Source organism: Arvicola amphibius, chromosome 1 (assembly GCF_903992535.2).
Source record: "Arvicola amphibius chromosome 1, mArvAmp1.2, whole genome shotgun sequence".
Classification (NCBI taxonomy): domain Eukaryota; kingdom Metazoa; phylum Chordata; class Mammalia; order Rodentia; family Cricetidae; genus Arvicola; species Arvicola amphibius.
In genome coordinates, this window is record NC_052047.1 from 35,213,284 (window position 1) to 35,236,949 (window position 23,666).

General features: G+C 37.8%; 1 protein-coding gene across 2 annotated transcripts in view; it reads right to left on the minus strand.

Moving 5' to 3' along the window:
* The window catches only part of Slc30a9 (solute carrier family 30 member 9), a 60,151-nt gene that overhangs the window by 28,944 nt on the left and 7,541 nt on the right, over positions 1–23,666 (minus strand). For both annotated transcript variants that reach the window (XM_038324144.1, XM_038324134.1), the window contains exons 2-7: positions 23,193–23,360; positions 11,581–11,640; positions 9,176–9,275; positions 8,225–8,317; positions 7,787–7,869; positions 5,630–5,688 (exon numbers count right to left, since the gene is read on the minus strand). In XM_038324144.1, the coding sequence (XP_038180072.1) occupies positions 5,630–5,688; positions 7,787–7,869; positions 8,225–8,317; positions 9,176–9,275; positions 11,581–11,640; positions 23,193–23,360 (563 nt within the window). The remainder of the gene's footprint in view (positions 1–5,629; positions 5,689–7,786; positions 7,870–8,224; positions 8,318–9,175; positions 9,276–11,580; positions 11,641–23,192; positions 23,361–23,666) is intronic.

Below are 23,666 nucleotides of genomic sequence, written 5' to 3' on the forward strand. Positions count from 1 at the left end.
GACACTGAAATAGAAATTACCTTAATTGAAATCAAGAACAAAGTAGGACACATAGGGCTACTGTGCTAAAGCCAGGAAGCAAGAACAATGGCAGAAATTGGGGAAGAATGAATGGGAGTAGACAGAAAGGGAGAGAGGTAGTAAGAGAAGGCACATAGAACTTTGTAGACTACATTTTCAATTCGACGCTAATGGTGAAAAGAAATCACTCGATAATTTTAAGCAGAGACAACATAGTCTAATTTATGCTTTTCAAAGATATAGTTTGTGATGTAGGAAAAAAGCAGTAAGAGGAGAAACTAACTAAAAGGGTATCCATGTAAGAGATTCTAATAATTTAGGTAAGGCTAAGGCTTCAATAAGAGACACGGTAGTAGGCAGCCATATTAGGAATCTATTTTGAAGATGACAGTGTTCCCTATTAACAAATTTAAAGTATAAAAGGGCCCATAAAGAATCTTATGGGAGCTTAGAAGATGGCTCAATGTTAAAAGTCTTACTATGTATACTGGCTAGTTTTATGTTAACTTGATATAACCTATGGTCATCTGAGAGGAGGAAACCTCAATTTAAAAAGGGTCTCCATAAGATTGGGTTTCAGGGAAGCCTGTTGGGCATTTTCTTAATTAGTGATTGATGGGTGGGAGATAGCCCATTATAGATGGTACCATCCCTGGGTTGGTGGTCTTGGGTTCTATAAAAAAAAGCAGGGTATCAGGTGGTGGTGGTACATGCCTTTAGTCCCAGGACTTGGGAGGCAGAGGCAGGTGGATCTCTGAATTAGAGGCCAACCTGGTCTACAGAGTTGAGTTCCAAAACAGCCAGGGCTACACAGAGAAATCCTGTCTCAAAAAAAGAAAAACAAAAAGAAGAAGGAAAGAAGGGAGGGAGGAAGAGAGGGAGGGAGGGAGAGAGGGAGGGACGGAGGGAGGGAGGGAGGGAGGGAGGGAGGAAGGAAGGAAGGAAGGAGGGAGGGAAGGAAAAAAAGCAGGTTGAGCAAGCCATGATGAGCAAACCAGTAAGTAGCACCCATTCTGCATCTGCTCCTTCCTCCAGGTTCCTGCCTTATTCCTGCTCTGACTTCTTTCAATGATAGACTACGGTATGAGAGTGTCAGCCAAATAAACCCTTTCCTCCCCAACTTGCTTTTTGGCTAGAGTGTTTTGTAACTGACCAACACTGACTAAGACACTATGAAAGCATGCAGACCTAAACTTGGATCTCTGACATGTATGTTCATACAGTGTGCATCTGTAATACAAACATTGGGAAGCAGAGACAAAAGGGGATCCTGAGGGCTTCCTGCCAAATTAGTATGGCTTAATCAGTGAGCTCTGGGATCAGTGGGAGACCCTCTATCAAAAACTAAGGTGGGAGAGCAATAGCACTGATACTTGATGTCAATCTCTGGTTTCTCCATGAGTACACACATGTACATGCCATCTCTTCACCCCAAAACTAGTCTCTAATGTTTGAGGATCAGATAACTAAGTAGAGCCATCTGCAAAAAGGACTGAGCAAGGGAAATTAATGAAGAGGAAAAATGGTTTGGGGACCCTAGTGAGCAAGGAAGCTGCTGCTGCTGGACTTCAACACTTCCTCCCCGCTCTGGTCGCCACAAGGTGACCTTCCCCCATCCTGCTGGCCTCTGTCCACGTCCTTACCACCCTCTACTCTCCCTGGAGGCTAAGTTTAGTAACATAGTTAAACAAATCTTGTGAGGATGCTGGGCATGCCTCCTAGAGCTGACTACAATACTGGATAAGTCAAAATCATAAGAAATGGGGCAGAGGTGTGACAGGAGTTGAGACTGGATCTTGCTATATGGCTCAGGCTGACCTTGAACTTGCCATCCTCCTGTCTCCACCTCCCAAGTACTGGAACCTATTAACACAGGGTTTAGACTCTTGAGTAATAGGTGAGAACAATATGTAGTGCAATTTGAGGTTTTTGTGGGACTTCATTCTTGGTGAATTACACAGCTGATAACAATTCTGTCTGGCCTTCTGGCTATACTGGGTCTTGAAGAGCCAGGACATTCCTTAATAAAAGTGCAATAATTATCAAGACAATTGTAATTCAAACTTGTATTTTATACATGCAACTTGGCAAAGGAATGAGACTTCCATTTAAGACTGTTTGAATTTTGTTGGCCTATGCAGCTTTGCTTTTGTACTTGCCTGGTGCTTTGCTTTGTTTTGTCTTAAGCTAGCTCTGGAGCCTAGAAATTTAAAGAACACACAAGTACCACATGGATAACAGCAAAAACATGAGCTTCTACCTTTAAAGGCCAGGCTTTTATTAAAATATAATCCAAAGCCAGCTGTCCCTGGTTTTGTGCTGAACTGCCTTTGGGGCAAGAGAAGAAACTGTGAAGAATAAATCTCGTGTGTGTAGCTTCAATTTCACTCTGATTTATAAGATAGAAACTCCGACATGGGTCTAGGTTTCTACAATCTCCTGTTTATCGAAAACTATAGACTGTGTATACTTTTATTATATTGGGAATATGTCAAATTCTTTGTGAAGAGATGGAAATAGTAAAAAAAAACACAAATAGTGAAAAAATGTTGCTTAAAGTGGAAAATAAAGATTTCTTTAATGGGAAGATTGAGGGGAAGGTAATAAGACCTGTAAAATCAAAGCAGAATGTCATCAGGAAAATACTCCCCAAACCACGCTGCTAAAGGACGGGGTAAGGAGGAAAACACGCTGTGATATAGGTGTGTCTTCTATCTATCTGATGATTTCATTGGTTAATTAATAAAGAAACTGCTTGGCCTGATAGGTCAGAACATAGGTGGGTGGAGTAGACAGAACAGGATGCTGGGAGTGAGGTAGATGCCTCGGGTAGCTGCCATGCCTCTCCTCTCTGGGACAGACGCCATGGAGCCAGCTGCCAGGTCAGACATGATGAATCTTTCCTGGTAAAACACCACCTTGTGGTGCTACACACATTACTAAATATGGGTTAAAGCAAGATGTGATAATTAGCTAATAAGAGGCTGAAACTAATGGGCCAGGCAGTGTTCAAATGAATAGAGTTTGTGTGTTATTATTTCAGGTTTTAAGCTAGCCGTGTGGGATCCAGGCGGGATGAAAAGCAGGCCTGCCCGCAGCTACTCACTACAACGCTGCATTAACTAGACCAGAAATAAGGACAAGGCCCGAAAGGATCAAGCAGGAGAATAAAAATCTAGAGAATATGAAACCATGGAGAGCTAGGATCCACAGCCCTCTTGGCAAATAGCCTAGAAAAAAACTGTTCATAAGTTCCACAATAAAAGCCTGTCTCAAAAAAAAAAAAAAAAAAAGCTAGAGAACCCCATCTTTTTAAAGATCAGAAAGACAAAACAATGATAATTATTGAAGCTGGATCTCTTTATCAATTTTTTTTATGTTAATTTATTTATTATGTATACAATATTCTTTCTGTGTGTATGTCTGCAGGCCAGAAGAGGGCACCAGACCTCATTACAGATGGTTGTGAGCCACCATGTGGTTGCCGGGAATTGAACTCAGAACCTTTGGAAGAGCAGGCAATGCTCTTAACCACTGAGCCATCTCTCCAGCCCCTCTTTATCAATTTTTTATATATTTGGAATTTTCACAATTAAGTTTGTTTCTCTTGTTTTGTTTTTGTTTTTCGAAACAGGGTAGCTTTGGAACCTGTCCTGGAACTAGCTCTTGTAGACCAGGTTGGCCTCGAACTCACAGAGATCCACCTGCCTCTGCCTCCTGAGTGCTGGGATTAAGGGCAGGTGCCACCTCTGCCCAGATAAGTTTGTTTTACATTGTTATAAATATTGCCACCAAGTCTGATGACCTGAGTTTCCCAGAGAGTAGAAGGGAAGAATAGACTCCTGCAAATTGTCCTCTGTCCTCCCCAGAAGCACCATGGCATATGCATATGTATGCACACTAAATAAATAAATATTAAGTTTTTTAAAAATTACCACAGATGTCATAGAGGACTACAGGGAAAGTTTCACACACTGCTCAAAGCACCACTGTGCATTGTAGTCCTGTGGCTGTGGAGCTAAACTTAATCAGGGGACACAGGAACTTTCAAGGTCCTGAAGGACTAGCTTAAGACATTCACAGACAGGAACCTAAGGTAAGGCATAAGAAAGTAGAACCAATTAAAGGGGAAATGAATTAAAGGGACATTGCAAAATTAGATTATCAGAGGGTGAGCTACTGCTCTGATGAGAGAATGCTTTTAGTAAACCAAGGACACTGTGACTTTATCTCTTGCAGTTAGAGCTCCCGTGAGACAAAAGGAGTATAACAAGGAAGTGTCTGCATCCAAAGTAAAAAATATAAAGACAACATGAAATTCTAGCAAGCATGACTGCTATATGAACAGATATAAGGACTCTTATATGAACAGCTATAAGAGGCAGATGTCAGTGGCCGAAGTCATTCCACACTATAAGGCAGTGACAGTCACCTTGCAACACAACGAGTGAAGAGAGGAGAAACTGCAATTGGGATCTAATGTATGAGAGAAAAATAAAAGTTAGAAAAAAGAAAAAATGAGGTACTTTGAACAAATTAAAAATGGTCATTGACTTACAGGACTATGTCTCTATAAACCATCACAAATTTAAAATACTGTAGATTGAAAATACATCGAATCCATCTAACCTAACCACAGCACACCTAGGCTGTCTTAAATGTGTTCAAAACCCTTAGATCTGTCTTGCACTGAGTAAAATATTGAGTATGACTAATTGAATGCTACATAGAAACTATAAACAGAATGGCCATATGCTTATGATTCCATACCACCAAGTCAATAAATTACAAAGTGAACCACTTTATGACAGGAGACATTTGTACACCTGTTTTGCCTTTCAGTTAAACATGAAGCAGGGTTGGTAGCAGAGAGGCAAAAGGTAAGGCTACAGGAAGTTTGGGAACAGAGGGAACGGCATACACTAAGCTACTCTACAGTGAAGGAGTGTACTAATGAAGCCACACAAGTTTCCACTGACTGTGTACAGCACATAATAAAGAACAATCAAACTGGCTGTGTAATTTTCTCTTTCGAGGGATGCTTTTATGTGCAAAAGCAGAGAGCAGGCAGCCTTGATACTGACTAGAACTAGGAGAAGGAGAGATGACAGAGGCGATTAAGGAGCTTTTATACAAATACATATGTCTCTGCGTGTGTGCATGTATGTATGTGTGTATGTATGCATGTATGTATGTATAGGCATATGTATGAGAGACATAGACATGAAAGACAGAAAATTCTTCTAAAAAGGAATCAAACAATCCCTTTTATCTATATATGTGTAAGAATCCTAGGAAACTTATGTCACAATTTTAATTTCAAGAAAACAAACAGAAATGACTAGACATCAGTTCAGCTAATTACAATGTGCTCAAGAAAATTCTTGGATTATGATCAAAGACTTGCTAGAATTTCTTGGATTACGATCTGTAGCACAATTAATAAAAACCCAGAAACAGATATTGGGCTTCAATATTGGGTTCTGAAGGTCAGAAAAGCAAAACAGCCAGTCACTAGTTCATGAAATATCAATACAATGATCATACATAGCTCACACTATATTTAGTTTGTTAAGTAACATGAGTATAATTAAAAACATATCCTTACCTTTGTGTTTCCCAAGAAATCACCATATTCTTTTAATATTCTTTGGTTTCTAAACAGTCCTACAGTAATCAAAAGATAAGTTTAGGTCATATATTGTCTTACTAATCAGTCTATATTAATACAACTATTCTTTTTAAGACTGTACTAAATGGTTGAAGGTATAGCTCTGTAAGTAGGATGCTTGCTTACTATGTACAAAGTTCACTACCCAGAACAAAGTATGCCAGATGTAGCACACACCTGCAATCCTAGCATTCAGGGGTGGAAACAAGAGAATCAGGAGTTCAAAATCTTCCTTGGCTACATAGCAAATTTGAGGCTAGCTTGGGTTATGTGACACCCTGCCCATTACCCTCACCTGAAGGAATATATTCAGGAAGTTTCTTTCCACAGATATGGAAAACTAGGATTACACTGTTATCTATGAAGAGCATGATGTACAAATCTATGCACATGCAGGGTACCTTCCCATTTCTACTATGGAAAGAGGTGCCACAGCAGCTAGAAGAGCCCACTGTTCAATCATGAGGATCAGACTGTGGATCCTAGCACTACCTCCCATGTCGGACAGCTCACAAGTGCCAATAATTCCAACACCATGGGACTGAATGCCTTCTTCAGGACTCTGGGGACACCCGCACACACATGTGCATACACTCACAAAGACACACACACACATACAAATACATAAATCTTTGTAAAGTGTGTATGTAAATTTTAAAATGTATTGGAAATATTCTGAAAGGAGTATCTATCAATAACAGTTATCTCTAGAAAGGAAAATGAAAACATTATAGAAAAAGAAAGAAAACATCACTCTATATTTCTGTATTTGTTTGGAGTACTGGGAAATCAAACTGCATTCTTTTTTAGTCATAAATACATAAATTACTTTTGGCATCAATAAATATATTTATATAAATCATGTACAAACAAATCTTTCAGTGCCCTAAACCAAAGCTCTAAACCACTGAACTCAGTACCTTGAGAGTCTTGCATCTGTAGTTGAAAGACAGTTTCTTACTCATGTTGGACCAGATAAATATTTGCTGAATGAATGAATGTGGTTGTAGAAGCAGTAACTACCACTTTTATAATGGTAATCATCAAATCAGATCCAAAGTGTTTCTAGTGTTGTTTACCAGAAACTACAAAAAGTGTTTTTCATTTCCTCTCATCAGCTCAGAAAGTTATCAAGGAAAAAACAATTCCCACAGTGAAAACTGGTACTTGCTGGAGCAATAGAGTCAAACCATGAGGTGCAAACACTAGAAACTACCTGGCTATCAGGGGCATAGCTCTTACCTATATGTTACTTTTAACAAACCCAGCATTAAATTAAAAAAATACTTTGTTGGGGAATATTAATTTAAGGTGTGTTGCTTTTGTTTATTATGCATTTGTTTAGCTCCGTGAAGCTGTGGTCCTTTGCCTGTTGAAAATACCTGATGTCTAATAAAGAGTTGAACGGGGTCAGCTGATGGAGGAGTGTCTATGTGTTACTTTTATTAATAAAAAAAAACTGCCTTGGCCCTTTAAGAGAACAGAAAATTAGGGAGGCGGAGTAGACAGAACAGAATGCTAGGTAGCAGGCAGTGAGGCAGACGCTTCAGGCAGTCGCCATATGCAGTCGCCATGCTTCTCCTCTCCGAGATGGACGCAGGTTAAGATCTCTCCTGGTAAGTGACCACCTTGTGGTGCTATATAAATTACTAAATATGGGCTAAAGCAAGATATGAGAATCAACCAATAAGAAGCTACAGATAAAGGGCCAGGGGCCAGGCAGTATTTAAATGAATAGTTTCCATGTAATTATTTCGGGTATAAAGCTAGCCAGATGGCGGAATGCAGCCCCGCCACTCCTTCTACAGTCAGCTACCCAGCTACACCACAAGCCAGAAAGAAAGAAGTCAAGAAAGATGTACAGAAATAGAGAAAGAAATAAATAAAAAATAATAAAATAAATAAAAAAAATAAATAAAAGCCCAGAGGCAAAAGGTAGTCAGGATAATTTAAGTTAAAAAAAAAAAAAAGCTGGCAAGAAACAAGTCAAGCTGAGGCCAGCCATTCATAACTAAGAATAAGCCTCTGAGTGTGATTTATTTGGTAGGACCTCCAAAAAAACAAAATAGTAAAACATCACACAACAATACTTACTTTCTCTGTATTCTATTTCTGCTTCTTTACGCAATTTTTTCTCCCTGGCAAGAGCTTCAAGGCTTCCCCAAACTTCCAAAGCTCTGTGTATACATACACACACATGGTCACCACCAAGAGACACTTTACTTTATAATAATTGTACTTAAATATAAATGAACTGTAAATATATAAGAAGCTTACTTAAAAAAAAAAAAAAAAAAAGCAAAAGGTCTCTCAGACCAAAAAAGAACATTTAAACTTCTGAGTCAAATGTACAAATTCAAATAAACTCATCCACAAATTTATTTATTTAACTAGTACATATAAGAACAAATTGCAAATAAAAAAGAAAGCATCATTTAAGAAACACGTTGTTTGAAAGATCCTGTTTAAGATGTTGTTATAACCTAAATCCAGAATGCACTGTTGAGAAGGAATAGGGACTTATGCTCTTACTTTGCTTCCACATCTGACCTCAAGAACACGGTAAAGGACTCAGTATCATCGTGGGGACTTCGTCGTCTGATTTTTCGAAGTTGTTCTAAATCACTGAGACATAAATATGTTGAAATTAATCAGATGATGCCTGTACCTTATAGGTTAAGGACAGTAAACAATTACAGTGACCCCCATCTTGAAAGAATGAATCTGTACAGCTTCTAAACATCAGTTTAAAGATGGCATTTTAATAAAAAAAAAAATAGTCTGGAGATAGTAAAGAAGATAATCATTGAAGAATACCACACATAGATTCCATACATATAACCCTGACTGCACGGGGTCTCATCAGAAACTTAACAGAGTCAGGCCTGATCACTACTTCATTGGGAGTTGCAACTCCCTCACTGATACTTGTACTATGGACATAATCATCGCACTTTTAATATATGTAAAATTTAGAATATACACAAGTATCGCTCTTCTATTTAAGAATTTAAGTTGAGTGCCAGCAAGATGGCTCAACAAGTAGAGACCTTTGCTGGCAAGCCTAATGACCTGAGCTGGGTCTCTCAAACCCACATGGTAGGAAGATCCAACTTCCAAAAGTTTTCCTCTGGCCTCCACACATGCAGCATAGCTATGCACCCACATAGTACACAAGCACAATTAAATGTCCCCAAGTTAGTGATTACCTGTAATCACTTTTCTTTCTCTTAAAATCTGAAAGATTTATATTTTAATCAAGCCACTATGAAAGTTATATTTAGATAACTAAATATAAAATAATATTTTATATTTAATAAAGAATATTAGACCATTATTTTATATTTAATGACTGGTTGGGTTGTTTTGCAGAAATTTTGTGACAGCAATGAACAATTATCTTCATGACAATTTTGAAATTTAATAAAAGATAAAGGATCATACTACTTGCACAGACTACTACATTGAAAGAAATTACTATACCTGGATTTAAGGCAGAACTCATTTATTGCTCTCACTCCAGTGATGAAATTATTCTTAGTGTATTTTGGTCCATACTCCCTCTTCTTAAGGACTGCTTTGACTAAACCAGAAACAAAGAGATATGTAAGCATGAACACTGTAGACACTACTGGAAAGAGAATACTTGTTGAATTCCACAGACATCTGTTATGTTTCCCTGATGTATATACAGGATGATACCACAGAAAAAGAAATGTCTCCCCAGTATAGAAAACTAGGATGGGTCATAAATCTAGTGTTTACCTCTATAGCTCATCTCTAACTGATGCTAAAATACCAACCTTTTATCTAGTAGACACCTTATATCAGTACTGTTCTGTCTAAAGCATTAAAACAATTTAAGTTGCTTTGGCTCTATGGGCAAATAAAGTTTCAATAAAAATTACAGAATAGTTCAATGTTTTATAAACTGTAGAGTGAAACCAGAATTCATGAAAAGTCAAAACAGAAAACAATAAAGGATACTGAATATAGAAAAGGAATTTTTATAAAATGTTTTGATACCCTTGAATATATAATAATCTGTATGTTTCTTAGATCATTAAGTAACATTTCTTGTTAAAAAACTTAGGGCCACCGGATAATTTCACACAAGACTAAAGGGAACTAAGAAATACTTCTATCAATCAAAAATTGCAAGAAGTCTTCAAATTATAAAAAAATATTGCATTCTATTAAACTACTGTCTAACTGTTGGGTATCAAACTGTCAGACACAAAAATATGATACTAATTTGGTACAGATTATAGTTTGAGAGTTAAAAAATTACATGATACATTTCTATGCTGACAAAGCATATAAACTGGGTGGTGCACGCCTTTAATGCCAGCACTCGGGAGGCAGAGGCAGGCGGATCTGAGGCCAGTCTGGTCTACAAAGTGAGTTACAGAACAGCCGGGACTGTTACAGAGAAAAACTGTCTTGAAAAACAAACAAACCCAAAACAACATCAAAAAAATAAAGCATTGGGGCTGGAGAGATGGCTCAGTGGTTAAGAGCATTGCCTGCTCTTCCAAAGGTCCTGAGTTCAATTCCCAGCAACCACATGGTGGCTCACAACCATCTGTAATGGGGTCTGGTGCCCTCTTCTGGCCTGCAGGCATACACACAGACAGAATACTGTATACATAATAAATAAATTTAAAAAAAAATATAAGGCATATACAGTAAGACTTTCTGTCCCATGACATAAATAATTTAAGCAAACCTCTGAGCAAGACTAAGACAACAAAGGCTGTGCTCTGTGTTAAACTGTCACCTGGCCACTCCACCAGACGCTGCTCTCTCAACCCTAGCTTTCTATTTTACTTCCAAATAGAATTAAGTCTAAAATGATTCATTTCTGTGGGTAAAAAACACCCACTGAAAACAATAAAACATCAGCACTAATATTAAATGCACAATACATCTTACTAAGAACATTTCAAAAATGAAGTTCAATACAAAAGCCAAAACTTTATTTGAATTAGTCTATAAAGGCATTCGGATTACTTTCTCTTTGAATTCTAAGTCTCTAGTGAACTTTACTTCTATCATTCTAAAACTAAAATCTGGGTGTGAGTTATTCTAGAACTGAAAGGAAAATTACATCTCTCTTTAAAAGGATGCATTCTTTAAAGTTCAAAAAGAAATCCTTCAGAACAGTTAGCAATCCTGCTGGCCTGCCCGAGACAGACCACGGATGGTTGGTTGGTGGGTGGCAGTGGTCACTGCTATTCCAGCACTGTTTCTTTGTTAATGGAAAGAAGGTTGCACCGCCTAACCTGGGGTCCTGCCCCAGCCTCTGACAGGCTGCAATCACAGGCAAGTCACACACACAGTCCAAATGCTGATGACTCTTGATTACCTAACTATTTGCATGTGTAATCTTCAAAGCCACCCTGATGAGTGGGTTTTATTTTTTACCATCTCAGAGAAGCAAGCTAAATGTCAGAGGGTTAAGTAAGTTGCCTTATATTAGACAGCTAGGAAGTATGAGAGCCAAAACTGAGCCTGTTTGTCTGACACCACACTGCTCACATTGCACAGACCCACTGACTTCATGAATTAACAGTCAAACTCCACCTAAACTTAAACAAACTATAGCTGAAGATACTGGCCTCTTGCTCTTTAGTAACATTAATTTTCTAAAAATATAAAGCAAACTGAAGATTTTGGCTCCTTACACTTTTAAAGTATTTGTCATCAAAATGCAAAATAAACTTCAGGATAAAGAGGCATATAAATAGAATAAAAATTTATGACCAATCTATTTAAAATAAAAGCAAATTATAACCATGTTCTTAGGATGATGTTAAAGACCGTCACATAAATTCTGCATATTTATATATACCCACATACTAAAACATCAAATAAGATATATTTACCTCTTACTTGGAGAGGATCTTGTTTAAGTGGAGCTTTGAGTTCTGCGCCTATATTTTCTGCTGTAAAGTTTATTAAAACAAGTTTACATGACGTTTTCCAATAAAACTAACTTATTAGTTAACTTAAGCAATATATAACTGATCATTTATCACAAATGATATAACTGATCATATTATTTTTATTCATTCTATAAAACACAAGAGTGTCAAACTTCATAACAGATATTTATCTCCTCATTAATAAACTACAGGAGAAAAGGCATGCAATCATTTCAAGAACTAAAGACAAAACAAAGCATTTAGTAAAACTCATCCCCACACACATGCCAAAGCCTTTCAGAAAAGTGACAAAAGGATTTGTTTTAAGGGTAGAACAGACCACTGACATATGCCACTAGTAGTGAAAGGGTAGAACAGACCACTGACATATGCCACTAGTAGTGAAAGGGTAGAACAGACCACTGACATATGCCACTATTAGTGAAAGGGTAGAACAGACCACTGACATATGCCACTATTAGTGAAAGGGTAGAACAGACCACTGACATATGCCACTAGTAGTGAAAGGGTAGAACAGACCACTGACATATGCCACTATTAGTGAAAGGGTAGAACAGACCACTGACATATGCCACTATTAGTGAAAGGGTAGAACAGACCACTGACATATGCCACTATTAGTGAAAGGGTAGAACAGACCACTGACATATGCCACTATTAGTGAAAGGGTAGGTGCATTTAAAATAAGAAAACAAAGGTACAAATAATCCTTCCACTATTTTAGAGACTTCAGTAAAGAAGTCTATTAAGTCATGTTAGACAACTGTAGCTCCATTCACATCCCCCAAAACCATTTAAAAGATGAAAAGGAACAGAATCTACCTGCCACTATAAGCAAAAGAAATGCTTACAAATACAAATACAAATGCCAGTGCCTTCCAGCGCCCCACTGTAGACACACAGACTATTGTTATGATAAAGAAAGATTTTCTTTCTTTTTATGAAGCAGGGTTTCAGAATGGGCTCAAATCCATAATGCTCCTGCTTTAGTCTACTATGATGAAATTACAGGAGAACACCACCAGCCCAACAAGAAAGTTTGTAAGCAGGATATAAATAACATAAAGGGAAAAAATCAGTAAATTAAAATTCAGAAAATCTAGTCAACAAAATATCCTATAAAACAAAAAAAGAGGCCGGGCAGTGGTGGTGCACGCCTTTAATCCCAGCACTCAGAAGGCAGAGGCAGGTAGCAGCTATCTTGTGAATTTGAGGCCAGCCTGGTCTACAGAGTGAGTTCCAGGACATCCACGACTGTTTCACAGAGAAACCCTGTCTCAAAACAAAACAACAACAACAAAACAAAAAACTGGTGGGGGGTGGACTGGAGAGGTGGCTCAGCAACAAAGAGAACTTGCTGCTCTTCAGAGTCTGGTGCCCAGCACATGGGTGGGTGGCTCACAGATGCCTGTAGCTCCAGCACCAGACAGAGGATATGCTACCCTCTTCTGGCCCCCACAGACACCTGTACATACACAGACACAAATGGAACAATAAATCTTTTTCAAAGGAAGAAGATAAAGTCTCAAATTGGGAGAAATTATTTCCAACAAATAGAGCCACAGAGCATTAGTATCAAGAATACTTTAAAACTTCTTCTAGGGGCTAGAGAGATAGCTTAGAGGTTAAGAGCACTAGCTGCTCTTCCAGAGGTTGTGAGTTCAATTCCCAGTAACCACAGGGTAGCTCACAACCATCTCTAGTGGGATCTAATGCCCTCTTCTGACTTGTGTATACATAATAAAGAAATCTTTAAAAACAAAATAAAACAAAAAAACTTCCTCCAGATCAATAAGAAAAAGTTCATTAAAATAAGCATTAGAACAAATACACATAGAAAAACAATTATGCATTGCCATTAGATGTATGAAAAGGTGATTATTTCATTAACTGAATCTAAATGAAACCAAAGAATTTCAACTTACAACCATTACACTATGGAAAATGAAAAACCATAACACCCAAGTTTGGTGACCGTGTGAAAGAATGGGAATATGGCTGCTGGTGGGAACAGGTACAAGTATCGATCAAAACTATAACCCAGTAATTCTCTCAGGTCAGTAAGAGCAAAAATATCCTTGTACAAGGGCAACAGAAGAGAGGAATGTGGCATTCACAACAATATTCTATTTTAAAAATTACAAAAAACAAAATGCCCACTAGTAATATAACAAACAATGAATGTTACATTCCTTGGCCCTTTTGTATGTAGTGGTGACAATCATAATAATGGCTATCTTTCCTTAAGCCCTCACTGTGAGCCAAACACTACTGTATCACTGCTTTTAATTCACACAACAAATAGCCCTCAATAGTATGTGCTATAATTATAATTATGTGCTATAAATTATTTGAAAATATCAAATCCACAAATACATTGATAGGATAAATCTAGCAAAAAAACGATGAAAACACAAACAAAACTTCAAAGAATACATGTAAACCAACAAAGCAAAGTTCAAAAACAGACAAAACTAAGTAACTTAGAATACACAGATATGCTATTCATTTCACCTCCCCTTTCTAAGAGTTATTTATTAATTATGTGATGTGTGTACGTCTGTGTGAGTTCATGCACACTGTATGCATGCAGAAGCCTGTGGAAGCCAGAAGAGGGCATCAGATCCCCTGGAACTAGAGTTAAGGCTGTGAAGCCACTTGGCATGCTGATACTGAACCTGAGTCCTGAGAGAAGCAAGTAGTCTTAACCATGAGCTGTAGCTCCAGCACCCTCTCATCTCGCTTTTTTTTTTTTTAAACCAAGGTACTGGGGGCTGGAGAGATGGCTCAGTGGTTAAGAGCACTGGCTGCTCTTCCAGAGATCCTGAGTTCAATTCCTAGCAACCACATGGTGGCTCACAACCATCTGTAATGAGATCTGGCACCCTCTTCTGGTGTGTGGGCATACATGGAGGCACATTGTTGTATATATAATAAATAAATAAACCTTAAAAAAACAAACCAAGGTACTAAGGCTGAAAACTTCAGGAAAATGACTTTGATACACACAGCAAATGCAAATTAAAGACAGATGCTATCAAGAAGTTCTTAGGCTGATTAGCAAATTCCAAGATTCTAATTTTATTTTCTAACTTTAAAATAAACATTACAATGTACACATATATAATATATATTTAACATATGTTTAAAGATTATATTTAAATAATTGTTTAAATATATAAAATATGCATAATTTAATAATATATTGTTAAAGATAAAGTATCTATAAATGCATAAATGTAAAATATAAAAACCTCATCACACTTAAAACTTCATTCAATAAGAGGATTCCGTATTTTATCACAGCTTGATTGCAGACAATATCTACTCAGCATTCAACTGGTGTCAAGCATTATTTTATGTATTTATGTGACCTATTCTACTTAGTTCCTACAAAATCATTTTGGTATAGGTATTATTACAAAGAAACTGAAGCAGAGAGAGGTCATAATGTTTCCCAAAGTCACACCACTACCAATAAGTCACACCACTACCATTTCCTTTTTTATGAGCAAAGAGATTCCAAGCAAAGGGGTTCTATAACTGCACAGCTGATATTTTAGACATAGAAACAGTCAGAATCGAAACCTAAGACATTCCTATTGGTGTGATGTGTTCTGTTAACCATTTTCCTATACTACCTTCATGTTTACAACAATATCCGATACATAAGCAAGCATCTTTTACACTGGGGCAAAACAGAAGGGGTTCATGGTGCATGCTGAGCAACTAGTGACATGAAAACCATGGGAGCCTCTTGAATCCTTTCTGCGGGAGAATGAGGATGGGCAATGGAAGAGGCAAGCAGAGACAGAATCCATCTGGGTTTTCAGTAGAAGCTGAGGGAGAACAGAATCAAGGAAGGGAAAAGTGTTGGTATAGTTAGAAGATAAATCACAAGAACAAGTGTTGAAGCAGATGAGAGAGAGGAACAGAATACAAAGAAAGTCTGTGTTTCCACCTCTTTGCAACATGCACGCATTTAAATGATATGCCTCTGCATTAAATACAGCCATCTGATTGCTGTGTTTCTTACTGTCCTTTTTCCTTTGCTTTTATTTTTTATTTCATATTTCCTGCCATCTGTTAAGAGTCGAATGATTTTCCATATGTTCCTTCCATCCCACCCTCCAACAGTTGGTTTGGAAATTATAAACTTATATTTATACTCTTTAATTTAGTATACATAGAATATTTCCTTTCAGCCATCTGCAAAGTCAGTAAATATTTCCAATCCTCTAGAACAAAAGAAACCTTATATATCACTCTAGATTAAAATTTTAATATCAAATACTAAAAGAACATTTGTTATTTCTATTATTAATACTTAATTTTATCAACATAATTTAGCCATTTCTTGTTCTTCGCTATCTTTTCTGTATTCTTATATCCCTGGGTTTATTTTGTAACTTAGGGAAATATTTAATTTAACGATGTTCTTCTTTAAGTCTGAGGGAAATGGCTGTAATATCCACCTTCATGCTTAATAACAAGCTTATTTTCACCTTTAAATTGGCAGGAAATTTTTAGAGTAATTTTGCAGAGTAATGTTTAGTTTTCCTCTTGTGATCTCAAAAGTATCACTCACAAGGAGCATTCCTTTGGTTTTCTGCATACTGTCGATATATAAAATGATTATTTCAAATGAGAAACAACTAGACTCACAACATCCTGGATTCTCTGTTGGGCAGCTCTTAGGCTGAACTGTTGCCTGATCTCATTTTCCATTCTGGTTTCTCTACATAAGATGTCTCCATAGACAGTACAAATGTACTTGTTGCAGGATATTCGATCACACTGCAAACCCTGAGTTTGCATTTGTGTTAATTAAATAAAATCAAACTTGGTTCAGGGGGTGGAACAAGGACTAGAAGTAGTTGACTAGAAAGAGCTAGAGTCTGGAGGAGCCAGGGATATGAAGAGACACAGAGGAAGAAGAGCATGGGACTTGGAGTCCCATGCTTCTTTTTAGTTTCAGACGAGTGGTGAGATGCATCTCTTGCTGGATCTCCAGCCAAAAAAGGAAGGTCATGGTTCTTCTCGGCTTCTCTGACCTAGAACGTTTTCACCCCAGCAGCTAACTCCCAAATCTTTATTGGTAAACAGAATAGAGACTTAGTTAAAACCCACACATTGTGGCCATGGCAAGGTCAGGGTTGTGGGACCAGAAGTCCCTTCAGGCTGCAGCCTGAGTGGCAGGTGGGTCGCTGATGGAGGGGCTGTGGGGCAGCAAGCAGATAGTAATTAAAATATCAGTAGACTGATGTGCAGCCATGAAGCTGACAGAAAAATATCATTTGGTACCAAATGTGGAGGCCACATACATCCACCAAAGAGCCTGAGAAAGCTAAAATAAAAAAAGTTCCAAATATGGAGCCAGACATGGATTCCTGGTAAATACAATCTCTCAGGCAGTGACAGGGTTTGCCTTGTACAGAGGCATGGCTCCTTTAAGAGGCCCTGCTAGCAGAGCAGTTGAGCACTTGAGAAGCTGGCCTGCTACTTGGCATTAGGTAAAAAGCCTGTAGTGGACCTACCAACTTCACAGAGCTGGGGCCAGTAAACAGGGCATGGCCAATGCCTGTAGGCATGAGGCTCAGCTCTCACTGGTCAAACAGTGACCCCAGCCCAGAATTAGTGGGAGTAGCCTGCTAGACCCATCCCAGGAGGTAGAGGGCGGTAGAGCCAGCAGCCAGCACCATGTGCTAAGTGGAGTCGCACTGCAGATGGGCTGGCAATTTAAGGTTTGGCTCACATGGTCAGAGAAAATCTGCAGGCATGCAAAAAGTCAGGTCCAGACCAGGAAAAAAAAAAAAAAAAACTGAATAGGTACAGTATACTTGAAAATGTGTTTAGATGCTGAAGAAAAGAAAATGGGTATGGACAATCATAGAAATATAAAGTTTTAAATAACACAGTACAGTCTTTGAAGAAAGAGTAAAGTAAGACTAAGCCATGTGAGGATGGGAACTACACAGGGCATCTGGATTTTGTATGGTGCTTGGCTGACTTATGTTTTTGAGTGATAATGAGTGAAGGGCAAATGCTGCTGAGACACTGGATTGTAGAAAAAACTGCTAAGTTAAAGCAGCCTATATATTTTAAGGATGACTTAACTTCAGAGTGGAGTCAGAAATGTGTTGCATTGGGGGAGAGGTGATGTCTTTTTTTTCCCCCACAGGAAATGAAAGCTATGTATTTCTTCAACATTAATAAAGACGAGATTAGATTTGGGGAGACCTCCTGAAAATTGTGGCTCAGACATGAAGGAAGAAACTAAGAAAAACTACAAGAGGAGATATATGCTGATCCCTCTACATAGGAACAGTTCTGAGACTAAATGAAACATGAAAAATCTTGTTGGCTACAGAGTCCTCATGAATTATTATTATATGCCATCCTTTCATGTAGCATGAATGTTTATATTACAGTTTGGATATATATGACCAACAACTTATAAAGTTGACAGATGTCTTTTGCCTGTTCAAACAGAAAATAGAAAATCATCTTTAGCTAATTTGTGCATACTGCACATTCCAAACTTGTGTTTATACAGATATGTATATTACCTTTATATGAAAAAGTTTGTTGCACTTTCAGAAAAGAAAAAAAAAAAGACACCAATGAAGACAAGTAGCCCAGGTGACCCAGCCTCTAAGAACACCTCGGTTGCAGTCTCCTCAAAAATCTGCATCCTGAACAACTTCAAAGAAGCTAGCTGAGATAGTTTAGCCTCACAGACTACGCTAGCTAGGACTTCAGGTAACCATCACACAGAGACTGAACAAAAAATAATAAACTAGCCAGGCGTGGTGGCGCACGCCTTTAATCCCAGCACTCAGGAGGCAGAGGCAGGCGGATCTCTGTGAGTTCGAGGCCAGCCTGGTCTACAAGAGTTAGTTCCAGGACAGGCTCCAAAGTCACAGAGAAACTCTGTCTCGAAAAACCAAATAATAATAATAATAATAATAATAATAATAATAATAATAAGCTAGGTTTTCCAGGACTTAACCATTACACCAATTTTCTCAGGATCCACTGAAGATGCCACTGGCCCCAGACAATAGGAAGTAATTTTAAGAACATGGCCTCCACATTCCCAAGAGGTAGGGTGGGTGGTTTTTGGTCATTTGGTAGGTTATGGATGTCTTGTCATTGTTTGGGGAGGGGAGCTGGTTCAAGTTGTTACTGGCCATGGTCAGGGGAAAACTACACAAATGAAATTAGATTCTGAAAAAAAATGGGGAGGATATAGGAAGGACAATTTACTTAACTAAAAAGCATCTACTAGTTTTATTTACATTGGTATGGATTTTTGTACACTCATACAAATTTAAGGTTATTTTTGTTTTAACATATTGTATATATGTTTTTACTCTTGTTTAAGGTACTTTACCTATGCAGTTCATTTTAAAATGTAATGTTAAGTTCTAGTTCTTGAAAGCTATTATTACAAACTATTTAGGATAATTAAGAAATGCAGGTTAGTAGTTAGTCATCTATAACAATCAAACTTTTAGTCATGTTAGGTATGTTTTCAAGGTCCAACAGATATACTTTAGGTAGATAGGTGGTCTTAAAACACTTCAGAGACCTTCAGAATACGACATTTAAGATGCTTTAATAACACAAGGCTTTTCATGACAGAGAGATGTCTACTGGCAATGTCCGTCTACTTCAGAGATGATGGGCACTGAAGAACCTCCACATGGAATTTGCTTTTATTGTGGCACTGTCAGTCACTGGGTAAGAGACTGGCCTTGACTCAACTGTTGACAACATGCTGTCCAAATTGGACAAGCCAGACAGAAAAGAAGGTGACTGCCAAACTCTACCAAGACAAGATAGGAAGTCCTTCAAAATTCCTGTTTCAAAGAAAAACCTGTCAGCTATTCTAGGCCTGTAGACCAAAGATGGATGCCCTAATACTGCAGAGAACCTTAGATGACTGTCAAGGCAGCCACTGTCTCTATCATTTCTACTGCTTTAGAAGCTGCTTGCTCTGCACTTCCTGGTTACTCAAAACTTAAAAGTTTATCCTCCTTGGGTCTCTGATGGGGACTGACTACTACACAGTTATATCATCTTCTTTGTTACCAAATTCAGAAAAGAAAATTATAAAAAGAGATGCAAAGTTTATAGGGATGAGAGACATAAAAGCTTAAGTTATCTAAGAAAATGTTTTTAACTCTAAAAGAATATTTTTAGGTTAGCAATACAAGTGTGTGGTGTATGTGGATGTCTGTGTGTGGTGTATGTGCACATCTTAATGTGACTGTAGGCACAAGAATAGACATGCACCATGTGGAGGTCAGAGGACAACTTCTACCCTCTTGCTGTTTGCTACTGCATGCGCCAAGCAAGCTGGCCCATGAGCTGGAATTTTTCCCATCTCCACCTCCCACTTTTCTGTAGGCATGCTGGGATCATACATGCTCTACTGCATCATCTTTATGTGGGGTCTGGGGATCTGAACCCAGTCCTCACACTTGACGGAAAGCACTTTATCCTCTGATCAATTTTCTCAGCCCTCCATTATCTCCATAAATTACTTATTTTTCTGTCTTCTCACTCTTAAATGACTATGAAATATTAGCTAGAGCTTCATTCTTTTTTATTTTGTATGAGACAACATCTAATCCAGTACAGTACAGGCTGGTCTCAGACTACAGCAATTCTACCTAAACTAAAATATGTCAAAAGCTTCAGAAACGCCACTTAACCCCCACAATGATCATTTAACCAAAGCACATAAAATAAGTTGCTCTCAGATGGAAACTTGTGACTATTCTCATTAAGAACTGTCTAGATGTTACTATATATATATAATGCTATGAAGCACAAACAAGGAGGTTAGCAAATGGCTCAAACACATGCATGAATACTTATTTTTACAAACCACAACCATCTTAATAAACTCACACTACTTGCTGGTATAGAATCTTCATAATTTCCACAAATAATCAGATATTCTACCCATGAATACCTCTAGACATTTGTTTTAAGCTCAAATTCTGGCTGCTTGCCACACATCTGCTATCATTAGTAAAATTGAAACTAATTTTACTAAAATTCAAACCATCTGAATGCTCCTTAAAAATTTGAGGATGTCTTAGCAAGCCTCTGCTCCTTAATGAGCTTCACCATGTGAAGCTCTGCTCCTGACTTCACCATGTGATTTGAATTATTCAAAAGTCAATCTAAAACTCTTAAGTATATAAATTATCTTTCAATCAAGCAATTACTTGGTATCTATCTGATAGCTAACAAGGTCTAATTTGGCTTAGGCAAATCTTGAAAAAGAGCCCAAAATAAAACTGTCAATAAACAATGTATTTCTACTATAAGACAATTAAACTCAAATTTTTATTAGTTCTCAGAGAAAAAAGAAACAAACTCATGGATGTCAATTTTAAAGATCCTGTATAGTGGAGCCAACATTTAATATATTTGCCTGAGTTTATGTTTACCTAAGAAAACCACTATCTAATACATTTGCCCTTAATTATGTCGTCTCATCAACTGTTCTGTCCTTTACTGAGTTTTAATAATAAGCATGCTGAATTCTGAACTTAGAGATTCATTACACTTTTTATTCCTTCAACTAGTAATACCCAACTCTTTAAAAATTCAATCAATTAATTTGTGTGTCTATATGTGCATATATATGAGTTATGTAACCCATGTGTGCTATGACATGTGTGTGGAGATCAAAGGATTTACTAGAAAGGCTCACAGGCTGTGTTTCATCTAGTCCAACACTGGCTGACTGTCCACCACCAGAAGGTTGAAGAATCCATAGCTGTTTGGTCCATGTGGCCAGAAGCCCAGTCTCAGTCTTCAGTGAGGAACACAAGGGTTTAGTGAATTATCATTTTAGTGCTTCTATGTCTGTATGTCTGAAAGTTTTTAGAAATAAAAAGCTGGGCAGGATATCTTCTCCAACAAATCTCTCTCTCTTTCTCTTTTAATTTTCCGAGACAGGGTTTCTCTGTGTAGCTCCGGAGCCTGTCCTGGAACTAGCTCTTGTAGACCAGGCTGGCCTCAAACTCACAGAGATCCGCCTGCCTCTGCCTCCAGAGTGCTGGGATTAAAGGCGTGCACCACTGCCGCCAGGCTCAGGTGCCACATCTTGTTCCCCACCCAGTTCTTCCTCCTGTCTAGGAAGCAGAGAGCCTAGCTACAAACTCTTTGCCATGAGTTCATGGCCAGTCTGGAATATGTAATCTTGTCTCAAAATATAAAATATTTATATTAAAAATATAAATAAAATAATAAAGCTGATGTGCTTAGTGAAATTCTCTGTGAACAAAAGCACTTTTTACACAACTTTGGTGAGCAGGTTTGATCCTCCACACTCATAGGAAAGTAGAAGCATCAACTTCACAAAGTTGTCCTCTGAGCTCCAGATGTGCATGTACATGCATGTAAACACACATGCACACACACACACACACACACACAAACACACACAATAATAATAATTTTGTTAAAGGCTGGGGTAGCTCAATGGTAGAGTACTTGCCTCTTGTGTGAGTTCAATCACCAGAACAGAAAAAAAGGAACAAACAAAAAACAACAAAAAAACCAATGTATGTTTTATAAAATTGAATGGATATAAAATATTAGCCAATAAATAGCACATCCACTGGTAATAAGTTGTCAAGAGTTAGGTATTCTAAGGTCTTTGCATTTTCCAAGGGAACTTAAACATTGATTATCTTTAGTCTTTGAAGTAATAATAGAATATGTAACTTCTATATAAAATTGGAAATTGTAGATATTATTTTATTTTATTTTAATTTTGGTTTTTCTTAAGACAGGGCTTCTCTGTGTAGCTTTGGACCCTGTCCTGAAACTCACTCTGTAGACCAGGCTGGCCTTGAACTCACAGAGATCCACCTGCTTCTGACTTCTGAGTGCTGGAATTAAAGGTGTGCGCCACCACTGCCCGGCGTATAAATACTATTTTTAAAAAGATTTTTAAGCAGATTATAAATCTATACATATATAAATCCTGTCTCAAGAAATCAAAAATACACATTGTTTTCAAATACATGAGGGCCACTTAAGAAAACTATTCAGATACACCAAAACTTAGGCAACAAACGTCATGCCTTAATCAGAGACCAAATATTGTGACAAAACAATACAACACAAAGCCCTAGCAAGCTTTAAAAGTAAGGAAACACCACTAGAAGTAAAAAAGAACCGCATATGCAACATAACAGAGTAAACAAACATTATGAGTTTATGCAAATAAACTGGTGTGTATGTGTGTGCACATGTGTGTGTGTGCACACCTGCACATGTGCTTGTTTGTATATGTGAGTGCAGGTACTTGTGTGGCCCAAGTGTGTGTGGAGGTCAAGATAAGCTCAGGAATTGGTCCTTCCACTTTGGAATATTTTTGTTTGCTGCAGCTCCCCTCTCCCCCAAACACACACGAGTCCAGATAGTTTTACAAGTAAGTTCTACTATTCAGGAGTCAATAAGTTTACACTCTTCTAATACAGAGGAAATTTAAAAGCTTTCAGCAAGTTTTCACATACCTGTTTCCTTAGGTGCTGGGGGTTTTCCTGCTCTTGGAGCTTGTGATCCCTGCCCTCCTTTGTGGACTTCTGTAGAGTACAACTTGACTCTACTCAGAGTACAAACATGTGGGTGACTGTTGGGAACCATGTACGTAAAGCTTCCAAATGTCATTAAATTCTTCCATCCTAAGAGGAAAAAAAGAATCACTTTACTTTCAAAACAACTCTCAAATATACAATTAACAAAACAAGTGTTTGACTTGAGGTATTTCCTTAGTAATATAAGAATCAAATATTTCAATTTTTTCCTATTTATATTCGATTTAGAAACTTTAATATAGACATATATGTACATATATTATACCTATATACACAATATACTCTCTCTCTCTATACACACACACACACACACACACACACACACACAATCAAGCAAAACACTCATACTCCATTATTCCAAAAGGTGGTACACTGTACATAACAGATACTCTC